Raw genomic sequence first — 18766 nt, forward strand, 5'->3', positions numbered from 1 at the left:
TCCTCATGGCGGTACGGGGTGTTCTTGCCATGTACAATGGGAGCAAGGAAACCTACTAAACACCTTCCACCACGTGCCCCTAAAAAGAAGAATGCTTGCATTACCTTCACTTGTTGAGACTCATGTTGCAGAGTCTACTTCTGAACCAGGCATCAAATATTAAACATAAACCAGTATAAGTCAAGCTCAAAGCCAGCCCTAGGGCCATAGCAATATGAATTGTCAAAGGCATTGCTCGTACGCACTTCTTAGCTCGAAAAAGAGCATTAACTTACTGTACAAATGCGGTTCAAGTGCTGTAAGAGTTTCTTGTGTTTCCCCCTTCGCTTTTTCTCTAATTTTCCTCAGCAAGGTTATGTTCTAGCAATTGTCACAAAACTTGTTGAAAGCCATGGTAGGGCTTAGCAGGTAGTTGAGCTTTAGTGTGAATTAGATATACTGAGTGTGAGGATCAGAGTTTTGTATTTAAGTCATTTATATTCGTCTCTTTTACACAACTTAATCATCATTAGAGTTCCTGAAAATAGTAGTCACTACCCCTTCCGCACATCAATTACTCTATTGGAAAACATGGAAGGATTTGGCTACTCTAAAAAGTTGTCCTGCAGTTTCAATTAACGGATCAAGCAATAAATTCTTTGATAACGTGTTCTTAAGAAGACTAATGACCAATGTAGCACCAAATTCAATGATTGAATGAGTAATATTAAGGTCTCTAGCAAGAAGTTCAGCCACCATGTTGGTAGTATAACCAAGAAAACGATGTGAACCTGCAATCCAACTTCCCTCATGGTTGTGTATGATAACACCAGCTCCCACTGAACCTGGATTACCGATGGATGATCCATCACAGTTGAGTTTAAACCAACCAGGGTTAGGTAGATTCCATTTGAAAGACATGACCAGTGTGCAGAGGCTTACTAGTAATAGAAAGGACTTCAGCAGCAGATGTCAGTGTATTTGACACGATGGCAGTAAGCTTAGACGAGATTCCAGGGGTGTCTAGGCCTTTAGTAATCAGCCAATCCTTGGAGGGTAGAATAAAACTTGGAAGCATAGCGGCAGGAATGCTTATACGACTCCAAAAAGGTTTTATGATGCTGCAGTCTTAGAGTTCACTTGCAAAGGCCTAAACTCCCTATTTAAATGTCACTACTTTTGTTTACTTGAATTAATTTAAATGTCATTACTTTTTTTGGCAATTTTCCTAACAGGGTTAATGCAAATGCTCTCCTAAATGAAACCCTTGATTAGGAGGATAACACCAAATTATAGCATCTAAACTTTCATTAGCACCCATTAAAATGCAAACATCAAACAACTTCTCAAATGCCTAGCAGATGCAGTTTATAAACTTAAAAGCCTCATGTTTAAGATCACATCAATATGTTAATCTCAGTCCATTAAAACCCAAGCTTCTTTATTTTTTTTTTGTTGGCCATAATGAAGAAGCAATATCATGTTTAGTAAAAATGGATACGTGTAAAAGCAGTTTTAATATGTACACAGATGCTTCAATTTCATTTCAAGTGTAAAGGGTACACAATAATAGATGTTTGCATTTCAAACGAGAAATGAATCCAGGGGACAAATATGAGGAACACAAGGGAAAAAAAAGGAAACAATGCAGTAAATTATGAGCAATAAACATCAACAATTTCAGATGAAACTTAACGCTTTTCATCAAGCTTTAATCGGTTCGTCATCGTCTTCAATATCCCAGCTTAAATCCTCCTCTTCTTCAGCTGTACTTAGTCTCTTCCTCAGCTCATCCCTATTGGAGCTCGGGCTCCCACCATGAGTTTCTTTCTTATCATCAATGCTGCTGAGATCCTCAATTTCATCCCACCCAAGATCCTCCTCTTCCTCCTCCTCAGCCATTGATGGATGGCTTGACGCCACAGAAATGTCACTGTCTTTACCTTTGCCATTACTAGGCTCTTTATTCTCTCTGTCTTTAGCTTCAGAAGCTACTTTCTCAACAGATTTCGCCATTGAATCATCCTTGCATACCTCCTCATTCTTCTCCAAATTAACTTTCTCAGTTACTATATTGACACTACTTGATTCATCAACATTACCCTTTACTTTCTCAACAGGATTCTTTTCATTTACCTTCTCAACAACAACTTGATCCTTATTCTCCAAAAGAACATCTTTTTCACCCTTCTCTCCCACAGTTTCTTTCTCCAAAAGATCACTTTTTTCTGCCTTATCTTTCACAGTTTCATCTTTTTCTTTCTTATCCACATCTTGCTTCTTCAAACTCGCCTTCGGCACCGTATTTCTCTCATCCACCTCTTCCTCTTCCTCATCTTCATCAACATCCCAACTCAGTTCCTCCTCTTCTTCCCTAGAAATCGCTCTATTAACAAGCTTAACCCTCATATCCTCAGCTTGCTTAAGCTTAAAAACCTTATAAAAGTACCTACACCAAAACGTCTCATGATCAACCCCATTTGAAACACCAACAATCCTTTTATAAATACTCCCCATTTCCCCATTCTCTTCCATCAATCTCTCAATCTCTTCCTTTTTCTCTTCCAAACCAAACCCTGATTTCCACTTCTTGTAATCCTCCAAATCCTCTGGCTCTTCGATGTAAGTATTAATATCCCCTTGAATTGCCCTCACTTGAGCATCGAATCGACTGTACCGTTTCGAGTTCAAGCTCCGTTGGGTGATCTTACTTTCGGAGGAAGAGGAATCGGATTCGTTATCGGCAGCTAGTATTGCATCCTTGCCTTGATTGATGATCTGAGCCGTTCCCTTTATAACCGTGTTCCCGAACTCATCAATGACTTGCCCTACGTTCCCTAATGAATCCTGAGCCACCTCAATTTCTTTTTTGAGACCCAACCCGAATTCTTCGAGATCGCGACGGTAAGTCTCGATGACGGATTCGGATCTGGTTGCTATCGTTTGGATCAGGCCGCCGAAGCTCCATCCGCTAGGGTTAGGGTTGGGATCGGGCACCCTGGGAGAAGAATCGGGAGTGGAGTAATCGGCTTTGGGGGAATCGGATTCGAGTTGGGGTTTAGGAGGATCCGGATCATCGGCGAAAACTGATTTGAAAAAATTCATGAAGAAAAATTAGGGTTTCCTGGGTTAAAGAACTGAAAATGAAAGGGAAATGAAAATTATGGATAAAATTTGGGGGAACAAAGTTTTTTTGTTAAGTTTGTGTTTTCTGAATAGTGAAATAATAGCGAAACTATGGATGTTAAGAGCGCATCAAAAAAGGGTGGAGGGCCTATTTCTTGTTGGTTTTTGACGGTGAACCAGACCGGTTCAGTTTCTAGACACTGTTGTCCACTTGTTTGCTTATAAATAAAAGGTCTAATTTTGATTTGAATCCCTCAACTATGTTAATTTTTAAATTTAATCCTTATATTTTAATTTCACCTAATTTGTGAAGAGTGCCATATTTTAACTATTCATTGGGAACAGAGGGATGAGAAGTTTCAAGGGAAACCATCAATTGATTATGAAAGTGTCAAATGAAATGAAAATAGAAAATGGATCCAGACTTCAAAATGAGTGGGAAAATATACACACTAAGCTAAGATGTTGTAATCTTTATGTAATTTGTAAAGTAATCTGAGCAGTAAAATGGGAATGGCCCCATTACAGTGTTCATATAGTAGCATGTGAAGGGGCGTGTCTTCAAAAATTAAAGCTCATCTTTCTGAGGTACTTGAAAGCACTGCTCATCCCAATAGTAGGGAAACTTCAAACTTGGCTGCAGTGTGAGGCATCAACCAATCTTCATATATGAACCTAAATGCAAATTTCAATTGAAAAAGGAAAAGTAATCATCCTCAGCATTCATGAATGAGAGAATCAAGGGAAAGTATCACAAGGAACTAGTAAAACAAGGGCCGCATTTTCAGTTTCATACAAGAAAATGAAAATATAAAGTTTTCGGGTTAAAAGAATGAACAATCGCACCCAATAATGTTCTTTAAATTCTATTTAGCGTATAGTAACTTGAGCAACATCTTCAATCATGCAGGAAACATCAACAGGTGGAATTGCAATCATGATGCGTGCATGCTCAAACAGTCATTCATTCTTGTGTTCTTAAACAAGTAACAATGGCAATGGAACATGTTTAGATAAAGAAAATGTGGGTCATGTTTTAAAAGATACATGGACAGCCTTTGCTGTAAGCTTCCAAACAACTGCTCCCACTTTTCTTTCTCTTAATTGAGTAAAGGACAGTTAAAGTTTCAAGGTAAGTAAATTCCATCTTGATGTACTCTAATATAGCAACTTAAAGGACTATAAAAACCAAGGCAAAGTGCTTCGAGAATGGGTGCTTTCGGTTCGTTTATTTTAAATGTTAGGAAGATGTCATTCGAAACTAGCAAGAACTAAAATGTGTCGACCAGCAAACATTTGGAAGGGTGAAAGCCAAAGATAGCAACCATGGTTTTCAACTGGACAATGGAAATACAAAAGGACATCCATCAACTAATGGTGAAAATGTTGATGCAAAACGAGACAGAAGAAAAATTACATACACTTTGATAGGAGGCCGAGATATTATCACAAGCATTTGCAAATCCTCATGTTCATTTGTATTCCAGACCTGCAATGGCAATCATGAATAATTGAAAAACAAGGAACGTCTGTGAAATTCATCATAGTGACGTCATTGTTCATCGGGTCCTTCCCTCCCTTTCACCTAGTATCATAGTAATTCTTACAGTCATCAAATCTTTAACCTAAAGACTATAGCATATGTTAGTGCTTAAACTGAAATGCACATTCACACTCCAAACTTGCATCTAGTGGAGATACCTAATTAAACCGAAAACATTAACAATCCTCCAAATCAGTGGCAACTACCAAGCAAGATTAGATTGCACCAACAAAGAGAACGTTTTCCAAAGTTAAGAAGGAGGTTAAACTTAAACAAAAATAGAAGGATATTAGCAATTAGCATCTTTGATAGCATTGAAGTGAAGAAAGGGGCAATGCATTTTCCATAACCTTATAAAGTAAAGATTAATACGACCATATTGATTATTGATGCATAGCATTGGCTAGGGAAATGATCAAAGTTTCTCAATCCTCTGAGGATTTTCTTGCTTCATGATTCCTACTATTTTTCAAAAGGTGATAAATAACCACATCATCTTACTACATGCGAACCCTAAGACAAAACTGTCTCTGTTTCGAGATTCCTATGGTTCTTCACATCAATCACATTCATAGTAGTGAAAATATTTTACCTGGTGAACATCATTGACAGGGATATGAAACGTGTTATTCGAAAATTATAAAGTGCTCCTCCGGTTTTCCAGGGTACTTATTAGAACTCGAGGCGAGATATAGAGTGCCACTGCCCTTAAGAACAACAAAAACTTCTTCACAAGAGTGCCTATGGATCGGCGTGCGCGATCCTGGTGCAAATGTTTGAAGCCAAACCTCAACCTAAGCAAAACCCAAAAACAGTTATTCTATGGAGAATATTCAACATCTTCTATTCAAATTTACATAAAAATACAATTATTTGTGAAAATTCGGAAAAGTAGGCCAATTTACAAAAGGAAATAGTATTATATATCTAAATAAACTGCATACTTCTTTCAAACCATGCAAGAGAGAACCGGCAACAGTTATGTGGGATAAACCTCCTCTTCCATAATTATCCTGTGGAAGATCAGCAATGTTCCTCACCAGAGGTAACCCTGTATCAAAAAACACCAAAATATATATTATTTCACACAAAATCAGCCATTAAAAAACTGAAAAAATCCTAGTAATCTTCTTAATGAACTTGACCCGTATTGACTGAACAAATAAATAAATTAAACTCAACATGAATCAATGATCAAGGAACTGCTGCAACCTCCAATGTTTTTTTCTCCAGGTCAATATAAAGCAACTATGGTGGAAACTAAAACGAGCCGATTCGAAAACGAGGGAAAATTGGTGAAAGACTGAAGCAAACCCAGAAAGGAAGAGGAATGAAAAGAGGGTTACCTTTGATGGAGCAGTGAGAAGCTTCGAGAGTTTGAAAGAATGGAAGCAAGTTTAAGAGAAGGAAGAAGGAAATGAAGCAAGGTCCAGTCATCTTTCTCTGTTACTTTCCGGAATAGGCTGAAATTGGTCTTTTATTTCTCCTTTTTTCAATTAAAAAATATGGGCCTAAAGCCCAAAGAGTGTCCGAATAGGCCCATTCGGTTTTTGCCATGTCATCATAACTGCCACGTCAGAAAGTTCTCCAAAGAAAACAAAATGGTTAAATTTTATTTTGAGCACTGTATTCTTTGTAGATTTAGAATTTAGTCTCTCAACTTTTATTTTGAATAATTTAATCTTTTTTTCATATATATTCAGGTTCGAAACTTTTTTTGTTGCATGACTAACAAATAAATATTTTTTAAAAATTTTTAAAATTTCACACCAATAAATTTAATAAAAATTTTAAAATATTAACAATATTAAATAATTTTATTTATATTTTAAAATTTTAAAAAATAAAGAAATTAAATTCAACCTTACAATTTTAAAAATCTTTGTTTCAATTTTGTTAACCTTCGTTATATGGTTTTAGTAACATTTTATGCCAATCACTATTTAAACAAGTTTAATATTTATATTTTTATAAACTCAACCTCGACTTTTTGTCTAGCGGTATTAGGTGTTTATCTTAAGGGTAAATTGTATATATAGTCACCTAATTATTAAAAAATAAAATTTAAGTACCCAAATTAAAAGATTGTAATTTAAGTACTCATTTGGTCACTCCATTAAAATCACAAATAGCAGGTTAACATGACAGTTAAAAATTTTGGTATAATAACAATTTTAGCCCTCAACTTTTACATATTATATCAATTTAGTCATAATTTTTAAAAAATTAACCTTCAAAATTTACAATTGATCTCAATTAGATCCTAATTCTAAAAAATTGAAAGAAATTTATAAAAAAAACATAAATGTTTTCAATAGATATAATTATTTTAATATTAAATAAAATAAAAATCCCCAACCTCATCCCTCTTCCTCTTCCTCTCCCCCTCCTCCATTGTACCTCCCTCCACCATTGTTTCCTCTCCCTTGTCTTAAAAACTCATGTTGTAAGTTCGAATCACAAGGATAGTCATATTTCTTGTGTGTGTGAGTTGATAGTGATTTACTTCTGTCATGTGTGTGCAAGTCAATTATGAATATATATAATTTGGGTAAAATATCCCATTAGTCACCCTAAAAATGAAATATTCCTATTTTGATCACTTAAAATTTTTTAATTAAATTGTGCAAATCATCACTCGTCCGCTTTCTCCTTAATGAGGTATTGATTTGCATTCCACGTCATTTATTAATTCCCACCTAATTAATTTTTTCTCCTATTCTACGGCAAATGGGTCTCCAAACCCTTCTTTCTCTCTACCATTTTTTTTTATTTACATAAAAATATATTTAAAATTTTATTCTTTCTTCGTCTCCATAGTAAACCATAAAAACACATTTCCTCCCTCTCATGCAGCCAATGTCGTTGCTCCGCCACCGACTTAAATAATGGCACTGATCCATTATTCATCTTAACGTCTTAAACATGAATCGAGCTTGAATTTTCCAGAAAGCTTCAAGAATACCCCAAAATGATTCTCAAACTCTCAGCTCCTTCTTGTTCGATCTCCAACGTAGGGAATCTAATCGTCCTTCGTTCAAAACTAGTGCTTCCTCGCAATCTCCTTTGCAGCTCCACCGTTCGGATTTGCAAAAGGACAACCAAAACTCCTTAGATGCGGTTGGGTTCGAGCCTTCTTTTTCTCTCCTCTGTTGCTTTCGATTTTAAAGATACAGGTAACTGAGTTGCTTGAATTTTTGTTGCAGTTTATTTATTGCTTGCAGGTTTTGGGTTTAGTGGTAGAATGATAAAGACTATGATAGTGCCTTGGGTTGTGGATTGTAAGAAAATGGGAGATTTTGGTTCGGGTTAGATGCTAGGTGGTGATGATGAAATATTTCCAAAAATTCATTATTTTTCTCGGTAAAAAAAAGCCATTAATGGCAATAAAATCAGAAAATTTAAACGGGTGCCATTTATAGATTATATATGAAACCACTACAAATTTAACTTTCCCTTCAATGTAATATGTAACGCATCAAAAACAAGAAAAATGGTTCTTCTCCTTCTCCATTGCTCTACTCCTCTTCTTTTCTAGGTATGAGAAACAGACTGTCTCATTTTGCATTTTCTTTTTTAGTTCTTCAAATTTTCTAAGAAAAAAATTATGGTTTTTAGTGTATGTTAATGCTGATTTTTTCCAATTAAATTTGTTTTTTTTTATGTTTATGTTTGATGCTTCTATGTTTTAATTTACTTTATTTATAAATTAGATTTTTAACTTTACGATTTAACTGTATTATTAAGTTTTTAATTTTTGTAAGCACAAAGCCAAAATTTGTAAAAATTAAAGTAGAATTTTTTTAAAAATTTTCGTAAAGACAAAATTTATAGAAATTAAAGTAGAAAAATTAATTTTAAATGTGGTAAACCTTAAATATAAATATCTAATAACATTGAAATAAAATATATAATACATGTAAGAAAATTAGAGGCTAAAATTTGGTTACTCCTTTTTCTCCTTTTATCTTTGCTAAAATTTTATTTATTTATTTCTTTTAATGTTTTTTAATTGTCTTGTCTTCTACCCCTTTTAAACGGTGCCGTATAATGCTTTGAATAAACTCCGTAAAATCTTATTTTATTATATTTCTTCAGCTTCTCTAATTCATCCTCCTCTGCTCTCACTCATTGTTTGCTGCCACCTCCCGCCGCCCGCCGGTATCTTTTTACTCCGAAATTCCATCTCCGAACTCTCATTGCCCTCTTTTTTTTCGCTACCAGATTGGGTTTTCAAAAAAATCCCTAAAAAGGCTAGATCTACGGCCCAAGTCGCGGCTTCCACCTCCCAAAAAGGATCTATTTCCTCCGCTCCAATCGAAATCCACTCCTAGTATGTCGTTTTTGTCGTCCCTTGCTCTCCCTCTCTACTTCTTGCTTGAAATAGACTTTCGGTTTTTTTTCTTTTTTTAATTTTCAACTTCTTGTCGTGTTTATTTATTTATTTTGTGTGTGTGTATCATGTATTTATCTGTTTTGAGGATAAAGTTGGATTTTTTTTATAATTTGAATCTTATTGTAAGCTGTAGTTAACTTGTATTTTTAGTGTCTGTTTATAGGAGTATTGTATGCTTTAATTTGCATTAAAGTTACACTGTATATCAGTATGTCAGTCTGCTGTTCATTTCTATTAGCAACTGGTTTTTTTTCAAATTCATAATTTTTATTGAATTTTCACATGTTTATTTCCTGTTTGTTTTCTTCTTCATACAGGGTTTGTTGAGAGGGAGAGAGAATTTATTTGGAAATTGTGAGATATTTTTAATTGTTGTTCATAAGATGGGTGAAAAGAATGATAGTGGTGGTGGTAGTATTGCTTGCAAACTAGGGACTTCTATCTTACATCAGGATAAAGGAAGTAAGAACAAGAGAAAATTAGATGATCCTTCTTTAGAGAATCCGGTTATGGTTCCTTTGTCCATGAGTGAATTCGCTTCTTACGCATTACCTCTGGAGATATTCAGAGGCCCTGTACTTGGACCATTGGAGGTAGAATCCTCTATGGGATCTCTTAGTGAAGTTTTTGAACCTGCTGATTGGGATGATCCAATTGCTTGTCAACTTGAGGAATTACTGTTATCTAATTTGCAAATGATTTTCCAGAACGCTATTAAAAAGATTGTTGAGTGTGGATTTAAGGAAGATGTTGCGGAAAAGGCCATTTCGAGGCATGGTCTCTATCAAGGGGGTAAAGATCTTGTGTCGAATGTTGTGAATGATGCTATTGCTTCCTTGAAGAAAGGGATAGAAGGTGATATTTCGATTCATCTGTTCGAGGATTTGCAGCAGCTAGTGGTGTATACAATGCTGGAGATGATTAGTGTGCTTAGAGAGGTTAAACCATGTCTATCTATTGCAGAAGCAATGTGGTGGTTGTTAATGTTTGATCTAAACATTTCCGTGGCATGTGAAGTGGAAGGAGATATTTTGCGTAATTTAGGTTGTGTGGAAGTCTCTGGAGAGAGCTCCTCTGATTCTAACCCCAAGTCGAGAGCGGGAACTCAAAATCCCGAAACTAAACTTTCAATCTCGAATGAGTCCAATGGTTCAAAACCTTCATTGTCCTCTGAAGCACTCAAATTTGGAAGTTTCCCTAATTTACCTAAACCCAAAAGTCCTCTTCCTTATGAAGGGATGACACCAGAGAAAGAATTTTTGGTCTCTAGGAGTGTTTCTGGAGATTATGTCCCGGTTGCATCTATCTCTGAAGAGAAAACAGGGACTGGTAGAAAGGGGCGCTCCAAAAAGGAACTAGCTGCAATCCGGAAAAAATCCTTCAATATGGAAATTAACAGGGCGGCCTATTGGAAAAGTTTTAGAGCTGTGAAACTAGCTGCCTCTGGCAGTTCTGTTGTTGAAAAGAGAATGAAGTCTCCATCTGAATTACCATCTGTGCATGTGAAAGATTCTTCACCAAATGTAGTTATGGAAGCTGGAGCTTTAGCTGATGAAAGTCATCATGTGGCAGATGATTCTTCAACATTGAAGGGTACTAAATCTACAGTTCCAACTGCAAATACTGGGCTTGCACCTTCATTGTCTTTGGAAAATAAACCTGTTCCAAAATCTAAAGGAGGAACCTCAAAATCTTCTAAGACACCTGAACAAGATGCAGGAAAGAAACCCGCTCCAAAGGCCAAAGGCAGCACTTCTATGTCTTCTAAGTCAATCGATTACTGTGCTGGAATTCCATATGATGAATCTCTAGGAAAATACATCCCACAAAATGAGAAGGATGAAATGATTTTGAAGCTTGTTCCAAGGATAGAGGAACTGCAGAATGAACTAGATAGTTGGACTCAATGGACCAATCAGAAGGTCATGCAGGCTGCTCGAAGGCTTAGCAAGGACCAAGCTGAACTTAAATCACTGAGGCAAGAGAAGGAAGAAGTAGAACAGCTCAAAAGGGAAAAGGAAATCATGGAGGAGAATACCATGAAGAGGCTGTCTGAAATGGAGTTTGCGTTGAATAACGCAACTAGTCAGGTTGAGGATGCTAACAATACTGTTCAGAAGCTTGAGGTGGAGCATTCTATGCTGAAGATGGAGATGGAGGTTGCTAAATCACAAGCTATTGCTTCAGCTGTAAGTTGTCGAGAGGCATTGGAGAGAGAACAAAAGGCACTTAAGGATATTCAGTCATGGGAAGGACAGAGGAGCTTGCTTCAGGAGGAGCTTGCATCGGAGAAGCAGAAGGCAACAGAGCTGCAAAGGAAAGTAGGCAAGGCTAAAAATATCTACAGCCAAATTGAGGTATGGTTCATCGTCAAAATGCTCATTGACTTGCTAAATAAACCTTAGTCAACGTATATTTTACTTCTGCCTTGATAAGTTAATATATGGCTGTTAATCTTCCCTAACTAAATAGATTAGGGAGATTATAGAATGGTAAGATGAGGAGAAGACAGATTATCGAATAAAATGCCCCCAAGAGAAAACAATAAAGTATAAAACTCTAAGAGACCATAAGAATTTGCAAAAATGTGTACAGGTACCAATCTGTCTTCTTTGCAAATTATCATGAAATTGTCAAAAGGATGGCAAGACTTTGCAAACCCCTGACAGGTTGTCTACCATCTAGATCTATAAGCCAGTAAAAACAATTATTGATACCAAGAATGGTCAAACGTCTTATTCTTGGCAACTTTCTCATTCAAAAATTTCCGTCTTCATTTTATGGCAAGATTCATGAAGGTGCTTAGAGAAGTGGACTTAGTTGTTTATGCCCTTAAATAGATTAATTCTATTTACTTATATTTTTCTCATGAGAAACGGTGAAAGTTGCAGATGACATGGAAAGAGGAGAGGATGGCAAAGGAGAAGTTCTTTGCTCAGGCTGCCTCCATTAGGAAGGAAAGAGAAAGTCTTGAAGCTGTCGCAAAAGTGGAGGAGGATAAGATTAAGCTGAAAGCTGAAAAAGATATGAAGAAATATGGAGAGGAGATAAAAATGCTTGAGAACAAGTTATCCAAGTTGAAGATGAAGCTGGATTCTTCAAAAATAGCAGCACTTTGGGGTTGCATCGATGGTGGAAATGGCCAGTGCTCTTCTGTCAACGAGGGGTATCATAGTCCAAGTTTCTCTAAAAGGGTGGTTGACATTAATGATTATTCAGGGAGCAGAGGTCTGAAACAGGAGCGGGAGTGCGTCATGTGCTTATCAGAAGAGAAGATAGTGGTATTTCTTCCATGTGCTCATCAGGTCCTATGTGTTAAATGCAATGAGCTCCATGAGAAACAACGGATGAAGGACTGTCCTGCTTGTAGGACCATGATCAGTGTTGACACCATTTTTTTTGGATGAAAACGGGGTCGACTTGGATTTTAAAAAAATGAAAACGGGAGTCGCCACCAATCCTTTTTTTTGATGAGGTGTGATCGGATCACCTCGAAAAGTGGTTGTTTTTAATAAACAATTTAATTTTTATTAAAACAACGATTTTGGCCTGCGAAATTCAGAAAAACAGGTTCAGGAGTCGGTTACGCACGAGGAAGGGTTAGCACCCTCGATACGCCCAAAATTGGTACCTGGTTGATTACTTAATGTCTTGGTGTCGAAAATTAAAAACTCGAAAAGAATTTAAAAATACGATCCTTGTATTGAAACGTTGAAAATTTTCATGAAAAAGGGAATATTTCACATTATTCGAGAAAGAGAATCATATCCAGTAAGTTAGGACACAATGTCTCAAATTCCCGATACGCGGATGAAAAATGCTTATTTAAAAGATATTTTATTATCTTGGTTTTAGAAATAAATCAGGCCCAGTAAGTTAGGGCACGATCTTTTCTTAATTCCCGAGATCGTTTAAAAACTTGAGTTTGAAAAGATTCGTGTTTTTAGATTTATTATGAAAATCGAAACCCATTAAGTTAGAGTACGATCCTTTTAAATCTAAACACGGAATATTTTTTAAAACAAATTTTGTCATACGAGTAAAATAAAACACGAAAATCGTAGTAAAAAATGTGAAAACAAATTACATTGTTGTTATACGTGGTAAAATCATAATACATATAAAAAATAAAAAAATAATACGAGCAATAGCAACGATATAAAATAAATAAAAGTCATACCTACAATCATATAAAACAACAATATATATAATCAAATAAATTAAAACATTCATTCAAAATAATAACGAAAATGAAATAAATAAGTAACAAATACAATTAGATATAAAAGGATATATATAGACATAAACTAAAATATGTATATATATATAAATTAGCAAAATGTATAAAGTATATTTTAATATATAAAAGAAGCGATGAATATGTATATAAAAAATATGTACATATATATGGGTGTATAAAACTATGGAATATGAAAATAATAAAATACATATAAAAGTAAGTACATATATGTGTTGAAAAATAAAAGAAAGTATGTATGTACAAATTAAAGTTTAAAAATAATGAAAATATACGTATGTATACGAATAAATACGTTAATTTTGATACATGTTTAAAAAATATATTGAAAATGTATATATGTGTTTATGTAAATTAAGATATACAAAAATATGTATGTACGTACATATAAAAATATATATATATTTATAAAATAAAAGGATATGTATGTGTATAAATTAATAGTAACATGTGTGTATATACGGATTTATAAAAAAGGTATATTTTAAACTATAAAGATTATGTATAAATATGTATATATTTAGGAAAATGAAAATATATAAATGTATAGATATATACATAAGTTGAAAAATATATAAACTATATAAGTATATATGTTATAAAAACAATGTATGTATATCACAAAAATATATGCACGTATATGTATATGTGCCGGAAATCTAAATAAAATAAACATAAACAAATAAGTAATAATAATAATAATAAAATAAACAAAAATAATAAAGTGGCTAAAAAGGGGCTAAATCGAAATAAAAAGAAAATACTGGGCGAATTTGGAATGACAAAGGACGAAAAGGACCAAAATGTGATTCGCGCGAAAGGATGGAGGGTCAAAACAGAAAATATTCCCCGTGGTCCAAACGACGTCGTTCTAACAAGCCTGAGCAGACGGTCGATGGACCAAATCGTAAGAAAGATGGACATTTAGGGCAAAATTAAAACAAATAATAAAAGGGAATAGGACCCAATTGTACGGCCTCAAAAAGCGGAAGGACTGAGGGTGCAAATAACCCTCTGGTCCAAAAACACGCGGATCCCAGGCGGTACGGGTCGGGTCTCGGGTCAGGAGCCCAAAACGACGCCGTTTTGGGGCTGTCCTGACCCTATCAAAACGGTGCCGTTTTGCATTTACTATAAATAATAAGAAAAACCCCAAAAAAAAATCAAATATGTTTCATCTTAAAAAAAACAGAGAGAGAGCTCTCTCCTCTCTCATCTCCCTCCCCAGAATCCGGCCGCCGGTCCGGCCCGGCCTCTGGCGTAGCACCGCCGCGTGCGGTGGCCGACGCCTCAAAATCGGATCTTTTTGATCCTAGTTCAAAGTTGAGTGCCTCTTAGGCACGGATCTGGGGCTGAATCTCGTGAAACAAAGGCCCAAAGACCCGAAAAAGGGCGAAACCGCTCGCCTTCCTCCACGTCCGGCGCGGTGCAGGTAAAAAGGTAAAAGCCTTCTCCTTTATTATTTTTCTTTATGTTTTCAAGTTAAAAATAAATAAATAAACTTGAAAGAAATGAAAACAGTAAGCAAAAGAAAAGATAAAACTGAGCAAAAATGTTCAACCTTTTTTTTTGGTGTTTTCTTATAAAAATCGAGGCCGAACCCCTTTTACATTCTCATTCCTTTCCTTATATAACCGATTATACTGCCTATTTTTCTATTTCTATTATTTTTTTGTTTTTGCCTCTGCCTTGCGTGTTTGTTTCTCTCCTTGCAGGTGGAGCAGGTAGACGTTAATGGAGCAAGTGGGTGAGGGGATGTGCGGCGCGGCAGTGGCAGAGGGCAAGTGGCTGAGACGGTGCAGAGGAGTTGGTGAGAAGGCCCTAGGTGCGGCGCACCTAGGGTTGCTGCTGTTTTTTCTTTTTCTTTTCTGAACATGAGTTAGGGTAGTTGGGTGTATTGGGTTTGGGCTGATTGGGCTAGTTGGGCTGTCTTGTAATGGGTCTTGGGTTCTTTTGTTAGTGGGCCGGGCAGAAATTTGGGCTTGTACAGCTGCCCCTCTTTGCTCGTTGTCGTGTAACGAGAACAGAGCAAAGACTAAGAAAGCCCAATTTTGCCCGGTCTCGTTGAGTCTCGACTTCTTGGTGCTTTCCTTCTTCAGGTAGCTTCATTCCAGTCCACTGTCTTGTCGTTTCAATCTATTGCACTTCAAAAAGCTCTGACTTGTAGTTTCAATCCTCTTCTATTGTAACTTCAAGAGGTAAGGTCCATCATTCTGACCCGCTCCACTGCAACTTTAGGGAGATCGGACTCATAACTTCAACTTGTCCCACTACAACTTCAGGGGGATAAGATTCGTTGTTTTCAATCTATTCCACTGCATCTTCAGGGAAATAAGACTTGATGCGACCTACTCTGCTGTAACCTCAGAGAGATAAGCTCATTTATTTTAATCCATTCCACTGTAACTTCAGGGAGATAGGATAGTGTCTTCGATCTGCTCCGCTGTAATCTCAGGGAGATGAGATCTCTGTCTTCAATCTGCTCCACTGTAACCTCAGGGAGATAAGATCTGAAATTCTTTGGTCTGTTCCACTGTAATCTCAGGGAGATAAGACCTGATGTGATCTTCTCTACTGTAACTTCAGAGAGATACGATCCTTTAATCCGCTCCATTGTAATCTCAAGGAGATAGGATTACTATCTTTGATCTGCTCCGCTGTAATCTCAGGGAGATAGGATCTGAAATTCTTTGGTCTGTTCCACTGTAATCTCAGGGAGATAAGACCTGTATAATAAACCTAATTATGCCTAATGATTAGGATGACATGATCAAAATGAAACAAATGCTCCTAACTATACATATGTGAATGGTGTTTGCATGAATGCAGAATTTTATTTTTCCGAGAATGATCTCGCTTAGGTTATCACTACTCGAAGTTTATCAAGGTTTTGTGACTGATGTGCTACAATGCCTTCTTGCTTGACTGATTTTTCTGAAGAAACATTTAGCCATACTGTCCCCTCAAAGTTATATCCACTGGGACGCCAAGATTTGTGCCATCATTCTCCCACAGTAATCTAAGGGTAGAAATATGTGGCTTTTCCTTTGTCCTCTTTTATCACAATTCGGGGATGTAGGATCTGAGCCGTTCTGGTTTCCTACACCATTCTCAAGGTGTCGTACGAAAGTCTTATGAGCAAGTGAAGGCTCTTTTCTCCGAGGTAACCTCTTCCTATTGCCTGATGATCATTGCTTTCTTGTTCATTTAAGCTTTGTAATTAACACGACAGCTTGTCATTTTGTTCAATCAACGTTTAGACGACAAAATCTGAAAGGATAGTCTTTAATTTAGACTCTTCCTTCCTAGATTTCCAACTTTTAAAATTGGCGTGCTCTAAACATTAGTCATGTTTCAGGTCCCTATATTATTTAGAAATTTTCCAGAGTAATGTGCAAAACTTCTTTCCTGAAAGTTTTATTAGTTCGTTAATCATTACATGTTTGCAAAAAAGATCATAACAATGGATAAAGCTAATTCTGATTATAACTCAAATAAAACATCAAAGATGGCGAAAGAAAGGTAACAAAGAAGTGGATTGAGGATGTACGTTTTCACAAAAGGAAAGGAAGAAAGAAAGAAAATAAAAATGTATTTTCAAGAATACACCTAAGAACTAGGTGCCCCAGTTATCGCCGCTTGAGTTTCTCTGTATAAACTTTCCGAAGACCCTTCTAAGTTTGACATGTGTTCAGGAGATCTGCAATACTCTGTCAATGTTCCAAGATGTTGCATATCCTTTCTTATTGGTAAAGCAAGATCATCATATGCCCCTGATCAAAATTTGATCCGCTCAAGTCCTGATGTTCCAATCCTGCTCAATACTTGAGTTGCCCTTTTCGGGTTTTCGACTCAAGCCCTCTTTGGTCTCAAAGTGCCCTTTACGGGTTTTCACCTTAGCCTCTCCAAAGTTTTTTTTTTTTTTTTTTAGGAAGCAAAGCGCCCTTTACGGGTTTTCACTTTGGTTCCCCTTTCTTTCATGTGAAGTATTTCTTGACGGAGTCTGCGTTTACCGGATTTGGTAAACTTTTGCCATCCATCTCACATAGGATCAAAGCTCCACCAGAAAAGACTTTCTTTACAACATAAGGGCCTTCCCAATTTGGCATCCATTTTCCTCTAAAATCTTTTTGTATAGGAAGAATCTTTTTTAGTACCAAGTCCCCTTCACGAAATTCTCGGGGGCGAACCTTTTTATTATAGGCTCGCATCATTCGTTTCTGGTACATTTGCCCATGGCGAATAGCTCTTAGCCTCTTTTCTTCTATTAGGTTCAACTGATCGTACCGAGATTGGATCCAATCGGCTTCATCCAACTGTAGCTCAGATAACACCCGTAGAGAAGGGATTTCAACTTCAATGGGTAATACTGCCTCCATTCCATAAACCAGAGAAAAAGGCGTTGCCCCAGTAGAAGTTCTAACAGATGTTCGATAGGCAAGGAGAGCAAATGATAACTTCTCATGCCAATCCTTGTAGGTTTCAGTCATTTTCCCCACAATCCTTTTAATGTTTTTATTGGCCGCCTCCACTGCACCATTCATTTTGGGACGATACGGCGATGAGTTATGATGCTTAATTTTAAATTTGCTACAAACTTCAGCTATTGTGCTATTATTCAAGTTCATCGCATTGTCGGATATGATCCTCTCAGGCATCCCATATCGACAAATGATCTCCTTCTTCAAGAATTTGCTGACTACTGCTTTTGTGACATTTGCATATGAAGCAGCCTCCACCCACTTGGTAAAGTAATCAATTACTACGAAGATGAAGCGATGCCCATTAGAAGCCTTTGGTGATATTGGCCCAATAACATCCATACCCCACATGGAAAACGGCCAAGGAGAGGTCATGACGTGAAGAGGTGAAGGAGGCGCGTGCATTTTGTCTCCGTAATTTGGCATTTGTGGCACTTCCTGGCATGATCAATGCAATCTCCTTCCATGGTGGGCCAATAGTACCCAAATCTCATGATCTGTCTGGCCATCGTGAAACCACTGGCGTGCGTCCCACAAATACCCTCATGGACTTCTTCCAAAATTTTCTTGGCTTCTACCGCATCTACACATCTTAACAGTACTTGATCCTTCCTTCTTTTATATAACACTTCTCCATCTAAGACATATTCAATGGCTATCTTTCTCAGAGTTCTTTTGTCATTCTCTGTCGCTTGATCAGGGTATTCCCGATTCTTCACATATTGTAAGATACTCCGATACCAAGGACAATCATCTTTTCCCTCCTCCTCAATATTGCAACAATTAGCCGGGGTCTCAGAGATACTCATCTGAACAGGCCTCATTGCCTCAAGTCTATTCACCTGAATCATCGAAGCTAGAGTAGCTAATGCATCAGCCATTTGGTTTTCCTCCCGTGGGAGGTAATAGAAGGTGATATCGTCAAACTCCTCAGCCAATTCAAGAACTAGTTTTCTATAACCGATTAGCTTAGGATCTCTAGT

General features: G+C 36.7%; 2 protein-coding genes and 1 pseudogene across 3 annotated transcripts; 1 reads left to right on the forward strand and 2 right to left on the reverse strand.

Annotated features, from left to right (window-relative positions):
• Positions 1-1492: 1492 nt before the first annotated feature.
• Positions 1493-3386, reverse strand: LOC107936883 (BSD domain-containing protein 1). The gene has a single exon (XM_016869661.2). It carries the CDS (start codon positions 3082-3084, stop codon positions 1684-1686), a length of 1401 nt encoding a protein of 466 aa, XP_016725150.1. The 5' UTR covers positions 3085-3386; the 3' UTR covers positions 1493-1683.
• Positions 3387-3501: 115 nt separating this feature from the next.
• Positions 3502-6098, reverse strand: LOC107936884 (auxin-binding protein T85-like; annotated as a pseudogene).
• A 1371-nt stretch (positions 6099-7469) lies between these two features.
• On the forward strand, positions 7470-12931 carry LOC107936903 (putative E3 ubiquitin-protein ligase RF298). Of its 2 annotated transcripts, none has more exons than XM_041108111.1 (3): positions 7470-7824; positions 9362-11401; positions 11936-12931. In XM_041108111.1, exons 2-3 carry the CDS (start codon positions 9428-9430, stop codon positions 12449-12451), a joined length of 2490 nt encoding a protein of 829 aa, XP_040964045.1. In that variant the 5' UTR covers positions 7470-7824; positions 9362-9427; the 3' UTR covers positions 12452-12931. The 2 variants fall into 2 exon arrangements, with proteins under 2 accessions (XP_040964045.1, XP_040964046.1); XM_041108112.1 differs by lacking the exon at positions 7470-7824 and adding an exon at positions 8673-8981 and having other exon boundaries at positions 11936-12801.
• The last annotated feature ends 5835 nt before the right edge of the window (positions 12932-18766 follow it).

The sequence above is a fragment of the Gossypium hirsutum genome, chromosome D12 (assembly GCF_007990345.1).
Source record: "Gossypium hirsutum isolate 1008001.06 chromosome D12, Gossypium_hirsutum_v2.1, whole genome shotgun sequence".
NCBI lineage: Eukaryota > Viridiplantae > Streptophyta > Magnoliopsida > Malvales > Malvaceae > Gossypium > Gossypium hirsutum.